Below are 16,703 nucleotides of genomic sequence, written 5' to 3'. Positions count from 1 at the left end.
GAATTTTAACTGCTTTATCAATTTACGATTTGACGTCATCAGTCAAGGTATTTCAGACTAGGATTTTCCTATAGCTATCGGGAAACGTGTGGAAGGTCTCTCACAGAAAGTCATTATAGGAATATTACAAAAAAAAAATTAGTCTCACGGTCAAAAATGTCCGTAATTTCATTAAAATAATTTAGCACTCTGCTTGAATGATGAAATTTTCAAAATATACCAGTTTCAGAGTTTACATCCTTTATATCCTTACAAATTCATAAAATCTGCATCTTTATAATATTAGTGTAAATCTACATATATTTATAAAAGCGAAAGGTCACTTGATTGACTGACTCACTCATCACGAAATCTAAACTACAAGTGCTAGGAGTCTCAAATTTTGCATAGGGGTTCCTTTTAGAACGTAGGTGCTCACTAAGACGGGATTTTGCACAATGAGGATCATTTTGATTTTTAGCTGTGAATGCAGATTTATAGGTCTAAGAAATCCTTAATATACAGTTCAAAAATTTACGAAGTTATGGCCAAATTACTAAAAAAAGTTCACTGACCGCCCGAAAAGAAAAACTTGTAATGACATTTATTCATCAGAATAAAGTAAGCTATCGATAGGTAATTTTTAAAAATAGAAATTGTGAAAAATATCGCAAAAAATCCATACGCTCATACGATTCAATGGAACGCGGAGACACGATTAGGGTCTCCGCGGTGGTATATTTGGCGATTTATTCAAATAAAGTGTTCATAAGTGTTGTTAGAATCATATCTTCGTCCAAGTAAAATATAAAAATGTATAAATATTAATTTATTTACTTCTAACAACAAGTATAGCTGAGGCAGATACACTCTGCCTAGGCTACAAGACATTGCTATAAAGATCATTTCGATGTACACGCAATACCTACATGTTATTTAGTTTTTCTGAGTTAAACCTACCTATCTATTCGCCGTTCCCATGGGCGGGCCAGCTGTTCCCTCCTGGAAATCTATAAGCTGGGTATGACTCCCCCGTCCCTCTCCTCTCCCCAGGTCATAAATTGGGCATGACTTCCCCTCGGCCAGAAGTCGGGTATGATTTACATTTGGTCGATAGGTTACTTTATTTTGATGAATAAATGTTGTTAAAAGTTTTTTTCTAAAACTGATAGTTTAGCTGGAAAAAAAAAATTCCATCCCAATAGTACGCCGGCTGCGCTCGATTCGGATATAGTGACGTCACGCGGCCCTGCGTACGTTGTATTTTAGCGGCAAAAACGGCCTATGTTTATTACTTAATAAGTAATGGTCCGATTTGGATAATTCAAAAAGATATATCTTTCTTATGTCTTAAAGATTAACGCAGATACTAGTTTTATTGAATTTTCTACAACAGTACTGATCCTCATTCAACCCCTAAGGGGGTTAAAATGGGATCCACGCGTACGAAAACGCGGGCGGTCGCTATATGAAGAAAAGGTACAGACCACAACTGAACAGCACATCAGACTCTACATTTTTATTGCATCATAACACCTAATATAACCATATAAAATGCCACATGTTTATCTTGATGTACCTTCGCCAATAGCTCGAATTGTACTTCGTTGTCGAAGGCAAAAACAATGGGCTTGAAAGTGGAATGTCCCTGCAGACGATGACGTCATACGATGAAGCGTCGCTCCGCATACAAACGATACATAACGGCAAAGACCCGGAACCGTAGCGTTAGAATGTTTTAGAGATGGTCCCTTGCCTAACGATGCCCAATTTTGTGAGGGTAAATAAGTAAGATAAAGGACAACTTAGAAATTTATTTGAAGAGCAAATCCGTATAGGAAAAGGTCGCAAATCCGTTGAAACGCAAATTCAGAGTGGAGCTGAGAATAACTCCAGTAGCTTGCTAAGTAGGTACCCTAAGTGCCCTAAGTACTCGTACGGAACTATGTTTATAGTTTTCCGTAGTTGTACGTCACAATATACAAAGTTATAATGCTCCTAGTTTTAATAGAGTTAGGCGGATTTGACGAAACTCCTTTATAATTTTGTTGTTTTACTACACAACCTCAAAAACTACTCTAAGGTACACACACATTTACAAAAAGACTACTTGATCTGGCTACAGGCCTGGACCCATACATTTAAGTGGCATGTCCAAATTGAGCAAACAACTTTCATACTGTCAATAATGCGCAGAAGTCGAACCCGGAACTCCAGGATCGGCCAAACGAGTCGTCATGAGCACGTATTGACGATTACCACAGTACAAATAGATAGAGTAGTATTTAATAAGAATCCAATAGTGAGCCAAATATAAATATAAAAATGGAAACTCATTATTAATTTGTTTGCTTAGCTAGTCATTAGTTAGTCATACTCCTCCTATGTTCTTCTGATTAATTTCGTTGCGGGTCCAATGACAGTTTAACTTTCCCCCAGGACAAACTTGACCTTCATTGGTTGGGTTTTTATGGCGGTCAAGCTGTAGATTCTGGCTACACAGGAGTTGCAGCGGTTGGAACGAGAGGTGGGAATAGTCCCGTTTTTAGCTAGTCATTATGATGCCTTAGTAGTCACAATAATGTTGTTTAAGACGATGAGAGAACAAACTAAAAAATTAATTGATGAGAGGGTAGACTTTGGTTATGCGACATACTCCTTGAGTATTGTTTTTTAATTGATAACCTGATTACTCGTTATCGAGTAAAATAAGCTACTATTTTATGTCATTCTCCTCTCCATTTGTCTCTGGTAAATCAAAAAGTGTCGTGCTCCTGAATTGAACACTAAATGATGATGATTCGTGTGACACTTGATGGGACCAAAGAGGTGTAAACTTTACTTGATAAAATAAATAAATAGACGAAGATTGACTTGAGTGAGAAAGACAAATAAGAACAAGCGTGAATTTGCTTATTTACTGACGTAACATAACTAACATTTGTGTTAGTCGAGCAAACAACAAGTGATTCTCTCGCAACACAGTTCTGCGATATAATTACCAATTAGTGTTGGAATCTTGACGCTAAGCTTTTGTCTCTCTCAGTTACATAAACAATTAACAAGATAGACAGAGACTGTTAGAGATAATAATCACTATTCAATACGACTTTATGGTTCTATAATGCTAGACAAAGGTTTTATAAATACAAATTATCGAGGTCATAATGGGCTCTGTAGAGCAATTAGGAGAGATGACAACTTTTATTTATGGTATGATCAAGTTTTTTTAATATTTAGGTATTAATAATCTATACTAATATAGCTGAAGAGTTTGTTTACTTGAACGCTATCTCAGGAACTATTGGTTCGGTTTGAAAATATTTTGGGTTTGGATAGCCTGTTTATCGAGGAAGGCTTCAGGCATTACAAAATCACAGTAGTAGGCACAGCTAGTGGTGTAACATTATTGTGACAGTTGCAAAGTAAAATATAAAGACTTTTAATTTAAGCAATAAGTAAGCAGTATGCTCCATGAAAACCCGTTTTATTTATAAGAGAATAAAGTTTTCTACTCCATGCACTTTATTTGTGGCCATATCGTGCTGAATGAATGTGTGAATCGTGGGAACTCTTACTGCCAATCCAATTCTCTTGAGAGACGTCAAGGCTTTCAAGTACAAAAGGTAAAGGAGCTGGATTTAGCGAAGGCGTCCGATTTTACACTTTATTATTTGGCGAGAGAATACTTTTCACTTTGTTTATTGGATACGAAAATTGTCGTCAGGATTTTTGTCTTAGTGTCTGCCATGTCTTTAAGCCATCACCATTATAAGAGTTATGTGTAAGTACGTAATGACATTTTAATGGGAGTACTACAGGGTACCATTTTGAGACCATTGAATTTTACATATTATTGCAACTTGCAAGCAAAATTCAGATTTGTATATTGAAATGTGTGTATGTAATACTTATCTGGCATCAAAATGATTAGTGTTTAATATTATTTTGCTGCCCTACTTGGGTATAGTGTTCATAACAATTTTCTGGTTTTATTAATTATTTCGCATTTTTACAATTGGACCAATTGGCGATTGTCAATGACGTGATTTTAATTGAAAAATATGATCTTTCTTAATACATACCTAAAGCAATACATCCTGTGATGAAAATCCAAGTACTTTCCACGATCATTGTTCGGTATTCACTGCACAGCGGTTGTTATTGTAACCACTCTCAGTCGGCGTCGCTTCATTTGTGTTGAGTTTTCACTGCACTTCGCTATCATCACTTCACTTCATTTAGCACTTGTCAACACTTTCTCACTTTTCACTAGGAAATTATTCTGCAAAATCTGGAACAAAAGATAGCAAACGTTAATTTTATAATATTGTTATTATACTCTACACTGGTAAGCAATATTTAAAGAAGACAATAGAGAAAATGGGTTAATCGAAAAACGACCTAGGGCCTAAGAGTTAGATGATTTCGGTCGAAAGTTTTTAAAAGAAAACAAATAAGTACATAATAGGTAAAACTTTTGAGCTGAGTGACCCATGTCAGATGCTTATGGTGGTTGACACCAGTTATGACCTTGGTGTCAGCTGCTACAAAAAGCAGATGTACGAGATGAAAAAAAACTTTGTTCTTGATTAAGTGAACGCGAAACAGGTTTTGATCATCTTAAATTATTATAATTTGAACTGTCCCTGAGTATTTATTTTTTTGTTCTTGTTCTGTATGTGGTATACAATAAATTAATTAGATTATTTATTTATTTATTTTTTTCCACGCATTTACACTATCATTACAGGTAATATCTAATGCGATAGAATATTCTACATATTCTTTAAACTTAATAATAAATTGTTATTATTATATTATTATTATGATATAACATAATTACAAAGTACTAATTATTCATTTTTTACTACGCAGTAATTAGATATTCATAATAGCTTTCGAAACAATATCCACTTATTACTATTTCCTGGCAGTTTTCAATTAATAAAATTATTTTCACAAAAACTTCACTGAATCCAAGTTCAATTTCACCACACCAATTCAGTACACGACAATTAATTCAGATATTCAATTACGAAGCATAATGTACGTGATTAATATTCAATTATGTGCATATTATTTTAATTCATCAGTAGGGGCAGCAACGTTTGTGTATTTCACTGTGGTCACTCTTGCGGCAAACGTGATAGCACTGGTTTGATAATAATTTATCGAATAACTTGAACAAATTATTGACAAACATTTTAAAGCGAATCCATTCACTAAATTGGTTTGAATAAAAGACATTTTCTTATAATTAGACAATATTTTACTTTAAAGTACTTGTACGAATAGCAGTTAAAAATGTTTAGCTTTAATATGATGATTTACAAGATAGTCTTATATTAAAACTATAATCTTGCAAAACTACATGTAATGTTGAGCAATATATTTAAAAAAAAATCCTTGTGCAAATACATTTAGTGACAAAATTTCGTTAAACCGTTTCTTTGAAAATACAAACAAAAGTTACAATGCTTTCTACAATCAAAAGAATCCATTTCTTAAATGAAATTTCGTTCGAACACAGTTGAATCTGTGAAGAATTTTCCATCGTATTCTTTAGTCTGACCTCTACTATAACTATTTATTAGTCTAAACAAATAAAGAAATTTTGACTTTTGACTTTGACTTTATATTATTTACTTGACTTATTATTTACTTTGGTTTTATTAGGAAACAATAAAATTCGGCTTGGGTTTAATCTTTGTTTGAGCAGAAATTATAATATGCTTGCGGCAAAAATTGAGCTATTATTCGCAGAATCATCTTCCACAATCAGGACCCCATTAAACAAAGAAAGATTACAGTAAAGATTAATAATACTTGGAGTTTCACTAAACTATAGCGGCAATCATTAACTTGATACCCACACAATATTGCCAGTGATTCTGCTAATCAAAGCTACTATAGCCACAATGACAGAGCATACTAGCGACTTTCACAGGTACATAAATAACGACTAGAATTACTCGGAAACTTTTTATTTAAGTAGCAGAGGCGGGTGAAAGTTGCTTTAACGTAATACTTCAATCGCATTCTCATGGGCGTTGTGACATATTTCTATAATGATGAGCGTTATCACAGCACAGTTTTTGTATGTTATTTTCTACGATTTTTCCTTAGACAGGTCAGAACGTATGTCGATTGATGGGATTTGGTCAGAACGTGCGAAAAGTGCGAAGTGCTTGGGTATACCTTCATTTCATTAATAAAACTTTGAGGAGATCTTCGTAAACACGTCGACTCATCGAGTTCTTAATGACAATCTGCAGCGGTCCCTTAAGAATTCCACCATCAATCTTATCACATAAGTATTTAGATACGCCATTTCTACAAAACTGGTCCAAGCCATTGCGTCGTCAATCAAGCAATGGTATGTTATATTCAGTAAGTAAGTACTTCGTCCATATTCCCAAATCATCACCTTTACCTTCAAATACAAAGACCTCAAGGTTTCTGTGGGTCTACTTGGCAAGCAAATTTGGCACCTATGATATGGCGGAAGGCTTTCCTAAGTAAGCGTAATTCCACGGTGGGCCCGCACTTAAACTTAAATGACGTCGTTACTCGAAGTTAAGTTCAATATGGCTGTTTCAAGCTCTATAGTTGATACCTACTCGTACTTATCCTTTGTCTAATTTTTGATTAACTGAACTTTGAATAGACAAGAACTCTAGATAATAAATGTTACTAGTTTTGAAGGTACTACACTACTTCCAAATTGTACCCTATTAAGTTGATTAGATATTAGATGATGTTAGAAAATTCTGAAGCAAAAGTTTTAGTTTTCGATTCGAAATAGTGCTTGCTTTGATGTCCACAACGAACTTACGACTATACCATTACGTTGAATTGAAAACTAACAGTTAAGAGGATCTTTTAAAAATACTCGATGAACTGTTTCATTCTATAATAAGATTCATTTTTTTTTACTTTTTATGCTGTCTATGATTATACAAGTAAGCCTCAATCGTTAATATTATTCACCAGCCGAGACTCCAAGTTCTTATTTTGATAATTAGATTCAAACTGTTTAAACTTACTAGTAATGAGTTCTTAACCACGGCTATGCGCGAAATAATAAGCTTTCATTTGCTTTTACAAAGTAACTAGTAAGTTTTATTAGTTACAAAGTAAACTTCTTACAAAAAGTACGCAGTGAAATATGGTCATCTTACTTATGCACGATATTCAATGAGGTATGTTAATACCAGCATTATTTATTGAAGTGCCAATTATTGCACTTTATTTTTTGTAAGTTAACATGTAAATGAGTGTTTACTCAACTACTAAAAATACACGTAGAAAGTACCTATATACCTAGCGTTCTGAGTTTACTCTGAAGATGCAGTATCTATACTAATATTATAAATGCGAAAGTAACTGTCTGTCTTGCTTTCACGCCTAAACCACTGAACCGATTTTGATTAAATTTGGCATAGAGACAGTTTCGGTCCAGGGAAAGGACAGGATAGTTTTTATCCCGGTTTTTAAACAGGGACGCGCGCGATAAAGTTTTTCTGTGACAGACAAAATTGCACGCGGGCGAAGCCGCGGGCAGAAAGCTTGTTTATAATATACACATTTCAATATGCGACAGGATTTTTCTTCCGCGACTCTACACAAATTATAGATTTTTGTTCAAATATTGCACACACAGAAACATCTTTGATTTGACAAAGTACAAATCCAAGACAAAGACATATAAAATTTCAAAATACCAAAAACAATTTACGCTATTTAATGCGTTTCTTCTCAGCATAAGCTTGCCATAATATGTTTGTCTCGAAGCGCTGGTAGGGCCCAAAAGATAAGGAGACATGTAAAGTGCCCCATAAGGGCTACCTTTTCTTTTTTATTATTTACTAATTTTTTTGACGTTCATAAGTGCCACTTGTGGTCAAAACTGAATAAATATTTTTTGATTTTGATTTTGATAATGCATCAACACAAAACTTAGATACAAAATTCCAAAATATGAACAACATTTTACGTTCAAATGCGACAGCGCATCAAAAACACGTAAAGTACAGACCAGTCAAAGGAAAAACACCGCAGTTATCGCTTTTCAAAGCCATGCTTCACATAATGGTGTTCGAATTACAGTGTTATCCCTTTGAACGGGGTGCATTATGACTTTCGCGAGCTATTTTGTTTTGATCGTTTGTTCTTTTAAAAGGGATAGCATGATCCGTTTAAAAAAAACCTTTTAGAAATTGATAGATTCATTATTTCCAAAAGTCAAGGCAAAGTCAAAAGACTTTAATAATCCCCAGAAAACCTTGACCTTCATTGGTTGGGTTTTATAAAAACTCATAAAACTAATTTTGTTTTTGCAAGTCTGCTTTTAAAAAGCGTTTTTACACGTCCCATTAAATGGAACGGGACAATAAATGGACCAATGCTGATAAGTAGCCAAGCAAGAAACTCCGTCAATATAATATAGGCGATCAAGCTGTAGATCCTAGCTAAACAGGAGTTGCAGTGGTGGAAACGAGAGGTGGGATATAGTTCCGGAAAATCCTCCGAAAACCCACAGTGCCATATTTTTAGTGCCATAAAGAGAAACTATGTCACGTATTTCACGAAACATTTTAGTTAGTATGTAAGTAAATCTTCCTCTTTTAGAAACAAACACGCTAAAGTATTTGAATCGTTTAGAAAGTGGAATGTCTTAGTATTAATGATTTAATAACCAGCCAGCCAGGAAAATAAATTCACTTTCTTAATATGATTGAAACTCAATTCTTGGAGCTAGCCGGCTAATTAACTATCTAACAGCATATAATAATAAACGAGATGAGTAATAATTGGGGATTTTTTTTGTTATGTCAAAACTAACAATGTATACAGAGCTAATAGCCAATACAATAGTGTATGATGCAGCAATATTGATTTTGCATCGTTGAAATTTGATCATTTTATTTATCTAACGCTAGAACTGGAAATCCATTAGGCTAATATCAGTTTAACCAACTGTTGTGATACCAACCGTATATAAAGAGTATGAGCGGAAAGAAAACAACGACCCAAGTTTTGAATATAAACATGATTTATGAAAGAAATATGAATGAGACCGCTTGCCACCACCGAACTGAGTTGTCACCGTATTGATGTTGTTATACTCGTAGCATTACGGTTTACGGTTTAAGAACTTTATTTCTCATAAGAATTAACAATAATTCACTTCCTAAGAAACATGATGACGAATATTATGCTTTTGGATGATGTCATAAATATGTAACTATCTACTGCGTTATATTTTATTGTAAGTTTACTTGAATTGTAAATGATATGTTCAATATTAAGATTTTGCTTAACACTCTCTACATTATTTTTGAGCAGGTCTATTATCTTTCAAAACTATTCAATAAGTTTTTCATTTGAAATTCTACACTAGCAGCTCACCTCAGCGTGGATATAATAATATATCCACAATGAAGTAAGAAATATTCGACACATAGTCGTACAAATTGCAAAACAAGCAAAGTTGATTTTATTTTGATTAATTATTTTTCGAGCATGGCCTATCACTACCGTGCCAACCCCACCATCTTGGAAACTAAAGGTGGTCCACTTGATCACAGCGCGTCGGCCATAATGCACCGAGCTTTCTCTTGACGGACCGCGGCCGCATGCGTAATTATTGGAGTGAGCCGATTGTAAACATAATCTCTTTCACGAAGAAAATAAAGAAGAAACTTGCTTAAAAAATTCCATTAAAACAAATACAAAGAATTACACGAGCTGATTCCACCAGCCCCTTTCATCACCGGAGAACCAGACGCAGGTTAGCGTACCATCCCTATATTGTCCACATTCCACCAGCTCAAACCACTAAGCGTTTCTATGACTCTTTTATAATGCGAACAGCTAGGGACTGGAATTCGCTGCCTGCTGCTGTCTTTCTCGAAGACTATGTTTTTAAGGCGAGAGTGAATAGTAACTTATAGGGCAGATATGTACCATCCTAGACTGCATCCCACTTAACACCAGGTGCGAATGCGATTGTGGTCGAATACCTGCCTTGTTATACTTACATAAAAAACATCAAGATCGCAAATAAGACATTCACTAGCGAACATCAACATCCCTTTTTAGGTATAACTTCCAGAAGAACAGAATATGATATCACCCATTCTTTCCGTGGATCGTATAATGCGACTTAGGGACAAGACAATATGCAAAGATTACCTCCCCAATCGACCAGTAAAGAGTGATGGTCAAATCTTCCAATTGTCAAAAAATAAAGGTCGTGCGTGATTTCACAACATTTTGCAACAGTATAATATTGTATGTTTGGACGATTTCCCAGGTACTACTTATACTCTTAAGATTAAAAACTTGGTTAATCGGTAAGCAAGTCTATATTTAAATACCCATTGTAATTAGTTAGTTAATTTATTGCAATTAACAAAGTAACGAATAAAACTTAACATTATTTTTAAACTAGAGCTGTCAATAAATTATTAGATAGCCTATAAGTTAATGTCACGTAAACGTAAACAAAAGTATATCAGCCAAAAAATGTTCTCATTATCTGAACTTAAGTGCCATAAAACGTCCCAACAACATTTCTTTATGTAACAGGAAAATTGGCATTTCTTGAAATAAACTTACTTTGTGTTTCGGAATTCACAAACTTTGTGTAATTCAACAATACGAAAATATCATAATGTTTCGGAATTTGTGAATCATAATAACCTTTGTAAAATTAACCAAGAAATTCATTCCTTTTTTGTTGATTCAAACAACAACTTCTTTTAGGCTGAGTTGCACCACCTTAAGGTTGGGTAACACCATCTTAGTTTAACTTTAACTTTAAAAATGTCAAGCTCCATTATAAAAAGCACCGGTTATTGTTATCAAAATTAAGGTGATGCAACTCAGCTTAATACGGAAATCCATTTAATAGATTTTAACAGACTTGACGTGTGTTATAAAAATATGGTGCAAACCAGCCTTAGAATTCTTTTAAACAGTTTTCACATACTTCAATTCTCGTGTCCACTTGCAATGATAATCAATTAAATTAACATTAAAACGTGTCTTTTAGTAATTGCAATTGTATAAAAAAAAATGTAGTAGGTAATTTGATGCGAAGACATGTAGCCTGGCATGTAAGTTAACTGCGATCGGCCAGGCGACATTAAATACATATTTACCATTCCCAGTACGTCATTAAAGTTTAAATTAATACGGTATAGTGTTGGGACGCTTTGATCTATGTTCGATTAATATCGATGAGTCTATTGGATCGTGATTAGAGGACATTAATTTAGAACAATAACAAGATAATAAAAAATGTTATTGACCAGACCAATGATGTTATAGGCCAATAAATAACTATTTAGTGTATGTATTTTTTTAGAAACTCAATACAGGGTAATTAAGTTTGGAAAAACAAATTATTGAGCATTTTATTACACCTTTACTTAATCGAAATAAATCAAAATAACAAAATCGATTTTGTAGTATTTGTTAGTTATGTAAGTAATCTTCATCATCATCATCATTTCAGCCACAGGACGTCCACTGCTGAACATAATAAATAATAAGTAAGTAATCTTATTTGAAAGTAAATACGAGTAGGTCCTGTAGTCATCTTTTTTATTTGATAGTCTAAGAGACAAAATAAAACACGTAACGTATCAGGTATCTACAGAAGTTATTGAATATCCTTCAATTTATGGATGGTATTCAATACCATCGATAAATACCATCGATGGACTCTAACATCGTACAGCACTAGCCTACGGACTATATAACGATTGTACGACTAATGACTGACTGATGTAGTAATTACATTGCTTATAAAGTCACGCGTTACTATGATTAAATTGCTTTTGTACATTGACGTCTTCGTATAATGGAGGCAAAAAATGGAAATTTAACGACTTTTTATACTCGACATAGTATTAACGTACGTTAACAAGTACATCGTGTACTTACATATTAATTACAAAATTAGTAGACAAAGGCTTAGTCCGTATACTCTTTTGTAAATATGTATGTGAAAATGTCAAGTCAACATTGGAAAATAAGAAAGCAATGACGCAATGCACAGCATTAGAGAAAGTATAGACAGAAAAGCATCAAAGTGCTTCGTCACTTGATTCATATCCAGTGTTCATTCATTAAAGTAATAGAAAGCTATTGATGTAACCGACACCACCTGATTGATCCGGATTGGTTAATCGAGACACATTTGGAAAACTTCCGTAATTGCGATAAAGACCATTTAAAAGTACCTTTATGACGAAAAACAGCTGTAATAGAGCATCCTTATTGCAAGTATCAAGAAGATTTGCTTATGTATTTCACAATTCTCAACACTTGAGTTCACTTCACACATCCAAGTAATTCGAAAGTTTGAAAAACAAAATGGCGTTCGAGCGACGCGCGCGCACCGGATCTTGAGGCGGACTGGTCTCACGCAGTCATGACAATGACATCAAACCCCACTACTAACGAGAGCCACAACGCAAATAAAACCGTAGAGCGAATGACGTAAGGCGCATAATAAGTTGTGAAGGCGTTTCGAATTAACAAGTTGGTGTCGAATTGGGGAAAACACAAGATTTGATTGCAATCGGCGATGTTTAAGCTACTCACGTCGGTTGTGAAGACAAACATGCGGTCAATAGTTTGGACGACAGGTGGGCACGATTGTGCTAACAGACTGTAACATTTGCAAAGTTTCAATAACACCACTTTTTGATGATTTGATGTGTTAGTAACATTCATGTGATTTTAAGTATAAGAAGAGATGACAAATATGGAAAATGGAAACCAGTTTTAAACGGCAAGTAAATCTAGACCTCCGAGATATAAGTTGGTTGATTAGACGATTGTGTGGTGAAATCATTATAAAATAATATTTATCTTCCATTTTGGTAATTGAAAGGGATTTAGGGTCAAAAAACTACAAAAGGGACTATTATGATAGGGAATTAGGATCCTTTATATTGGACTATTATATTTTCAAGATAGGTGTTAGGTTAGACTATTGACCTGCTAGTCTCCGACCTAGATTCGTGGGTCAGCCATTAAAAAGATTTAGCGTTGTAGATCCTAGACTTTAGCTGTCCGATAAGAAGTTCATTTCGTCTTCAGTCCGATGGAGCCAAGTTAGCCTATGGCGGTTCATTACGCCTGACATGGGGTAGAGACCAGACCATAGATAATATGATAAGGCAGCCCATTGTTTGAGGCATCACGTCGTGTCCGACTCGGACCTTCTATGAATGAACTAACGAGAGCACATCAAGCCAAGCTGTAGCATCTTATGTTAATGTAATAGATGCTATTTTGCAATGAAATTGTAATTTCTTATAGGCCATTAAATTCAAACTAAACCTCGCATACTCCTAGAGTAAGGACGACGTCACATCAATTATACAAAAATCTAGTCGACTCCACAAAGTGTCGACTAATGTCAATCGCTGTGATGCTGTAACGTTGCCTAATGTACGAATATTATTAGAACTAACTAACGGACTTGTTATGGTTTTTAATAAAGTTCTTATCTAGGTATCTATCGATAAATGAAACTTGTTACTCAGGCGGCGAACACAAAGAAAAATCTCTCGGAAACTCTACGCAGATGTTGAGAATTCTTTTTTTGCAACAAGTCACACATTTTTTTTAAAAAACTTTCAAGTTTTTCAAAATAGAATTGCCTAAGGTGGGCATCGAACCCATGCGATTGCTCTTCCATCTGATCTACTTAGACACTGGATGAACCCTTCGAACTCGTCGTTAATATTCTCCCTGTGTGTCCAATGCTTTATAAGGCATTGCCTGACTATATCTTACAAACTTTGACCTCTTACATAAACATTGTGATTAGTTAATACTTAACTGCTCTCTCGCTTTTTATCGGCAATCTGACGACCGACAAAAAAACAAATGACTATCTAACAAATCGCTGGTCACAAAAAGTTTATACTGTAGAGCGTAGTGCACGATCAATTTTAAATCAAAGATTATTCTAACTGCTCAGATACGCGATTAAGAACTTTATGATTAGTCAGTTATAAAACGATTTAGTTGAAAATTGTATGAAAATGACAGTACTATCGACAACAGTGTTTTTTTTATTTTATTTTTTTATTAGGGACAACAAACAATTGTACAAACGGTTTTACAAAAAGTCTTACAGATATATCTTAAATAAATGCACAACCAGTACCGTTATCCACGAAAATAAGTGTTATCTGCCCATTGCCGGTCATGTCGTCTCGTTCTATCGCAAAGAATCACTATTTGATGAGAGCGAGAGCAAAAACGGAAATGTATAGTTAGCACTGGCCGTGTGTACATCTCGATTGATTGCATATTGATTATTGAATCGACTACCAGAGCCGATATGACAAACAGTCGTTTAACTTTAAAATAGTCGGCTTATCCTTAACCAATGGTAAATAGATGAGCTTTGAACAGCAATTTAAATGAAAGAACTGTTTTTAATAACCGTCCGTTGACGTCCTACCATCCTCTTTGCACTGGAGGGAAGTCAAACCATATCTTCGATCTCCTTATACATATGTTCTTCAAATTTTTTTCGTTGCGGTTCCAATGTCAGCTTAACTTTCGCTCGGAACAAACTTGACGTTCACTGATTGGGTTTTATTGACGGTCAAGCTGTAGATCCTGACTACACTGGTTGCAGCGGTGGGAACGAGAGGTGGGAATAGTCCCGTAAACGTCTGTTGAGTAATCCAAGCTTAAGATACTCTTTGTTAGTGTTTCCCATATTTAGAACAGTGACACTTTAAATCAAAATACAGTACATTAGCTTAAACATTTTTGTAGCAAAACAGCACACATTACAATTGTTTAAGATGCCCCAGTTAAGCTTGATGTGCTCATTCACATTAATGTGCCGGTATAAGTATTACTTAAGTAGGCTTTCAAGAAGAACCCACATTGAAGACGTTGTATCGTGTAATCTAAGCCAGCTTAGCTCAGACTTAGGAGAATACTTTTCATATTGCTTGGAGAGATTTTAAAGAACAATAAGATTAACTTCATAATAGGTAGGTATTTATACAGATTAAGGTTAATAAAGGAAATTTATTAAGATTTTATTCAAACTCATGATTGAGTTGTGAAAGATACAGCGTATAAAAACTTTTGTAACTGTAGTAAAATGTTTAAGTTACTTAAATATGTAAAACATTCCTTCTTAAATCAACAGGGAGTTTCCCTGTTGTTACGTCTTGGATTTTTATTTTCCTGGTATTTTTAGGTATTTTTAGGTACAAGCTTTTTGTACTATGCTTAAATCATAGTTTCATCTGAAAAATAATTACTTAAGACCCGATTCGACCAAACTTTTATCCGAGAATAACTCCTGGTATAAATAACTGACACATTGACAGTTTCAGTATGGGAAATATGTCAAAACTGACGATTTATTTTGAGATTAATATTTATTCTTGTTTGGTCGAATCCATCCTAAGTAATACAATCTACATTTTACATAATTTATGACTCCGAAATTCCGATCGTTATTGTCATTTTTCTAAAGCACCTAGGCTATAGTTTGACGTCCAACGTTTCATTATTTTAATCACCATTAAATAGGTAATTCGCTTTAAACGTTTTTTGAAACATACAAACTCAAATTTACTCTCCGTTGCGGGTGTAATCCGATGGATTATACTTGTTTACTTTCATTAACAATGAATGATCGATGCCCAGTATCGTAATGGATGTATTAATATGCTCACAACTCGATGATGAATCAATCATTTTAATACGATGTCAGTGATTGTACATACATAATAATATGCCCGCACATAGAGCCTAAAACTATGGCATTTAATTTATTTATTAATTTATGGCATTTAACAATGCTTTAGTGCATAAAAGTTTAAATAAATAAATAAATAAAATAAATTATCCTTGAACTCTCACATTGATTTGGATATGTCAACGTGAAATTGTAAACTCCGTCAATTTATAATTGATTGAGATTCTAAAAGTGGGTTAGGTTAGATTAGATTGTAATCTAACTAGGGTCAGATTATAATCTGACAGAATTGATACTTAATTTTACGGTGACATATAAATATTGAGGCTTTTCGTATATCACCTGTAAAGCGCATATTCAAATTAATGTTCGTATGAATATTATTCTACGTATAAACCAAGAGCTTAATTGGCTCGAACAACTTAAGGCTTGTAATAAAATCTTAACTCAACTTGCTTTAACAGGATTAGCAAGAACTATCCCGACTAAAAAGTGGTCGTGTGAACAAGAAGAAAATTTCCGTTTACCACGTACCTCTTATAGAAACGATAAGTAAGGGCCCTTTCCCATGGTAGTCCAGTAGATCCCACAAAACTATACTTATGTGCTTACACGATATTATCCCGTTTTGGATAGATTTTTTGCAAGAACGATTTTTTCGGAAACGGGTGTTTGCAAAAAATTGTATGTACGAAGCTGCTGGTGGGAACACTTCTGTTAAAATAATACTTGTAATTAAAACTGGATCTTGTTTTTATTAGCCCAGTTTAATGCTTTGCAAAAATTTGCAAACCTGTCCCATAAAACAATGACAAAACTAAATTCGGAATTCCAACGGATTGGTTTTTTGCGGGACCCTGCAAACGGGTTATTCGTGTGACTAAACGGAATCCTGCAAGAATCTGTACCTACAAAAAACGGGATATCCCCATGGGAAAGAACCTTTATAGAAACGACA

The 16,703-nt window shown here is 34.4% G+C and overlaps 1 protein-coding gene across 2 annotated transcripts in view; it reads right to left on the bottom strand.

Moving 5' to 3' along the window:
* Cad96Ca (tyrosine kinase receptor Cad96Ca) overlaps positions 1-12,426 on the bottom strand; it is a 57,190-nt gene extending 44,764 nt beyond the window's left edge. For both annotated transcript variants that reach the window (XM_028319985.1, XM_028319986.1), the window contains exons 1-2: positions 12,237-12,426; positions 4,065-4,273 (exon numbers count right to left, since the gene is read on the bottom strand). In XM_028319985.1, coding sequence (XP_028175786.1) covers positions 4,065-4,113 — 49 coding nt within the window. In that variant the 5' untranslated portion in view covers positions 4,114-4,273; positions 12,237-12,426. The remainder of the gene's footprint in view (positions 1-4,064; positions 4,274-12,236) is intronic.
* Between the last annotated feature and the right edge of the window lie 4,277 nt (positions 12,427-16,703).

The sequence above is a fragment of the Ostrinia furnacalis genome, unplaced genomic scaffold (genome assembly GCF_004193835.3).
Source record: "Ostrinia furnacalis isolate ACB-3 unplaced genomic scaffold, ASM419383v2 OfSCF7340, whole genome shotgun sequence".
Lineage (NCBI taxonomy): Eukaryota > Metazoa > Arthropoda > Insecta > Lepidoptera > Crambidae > Ostrinia > Ostrinia furnacalis.
The sequence above is the reverse complement of the archived record's forward strand: the minus strand, read 5'-3'. Positions and strand labels throughout refer to the sequence as shown.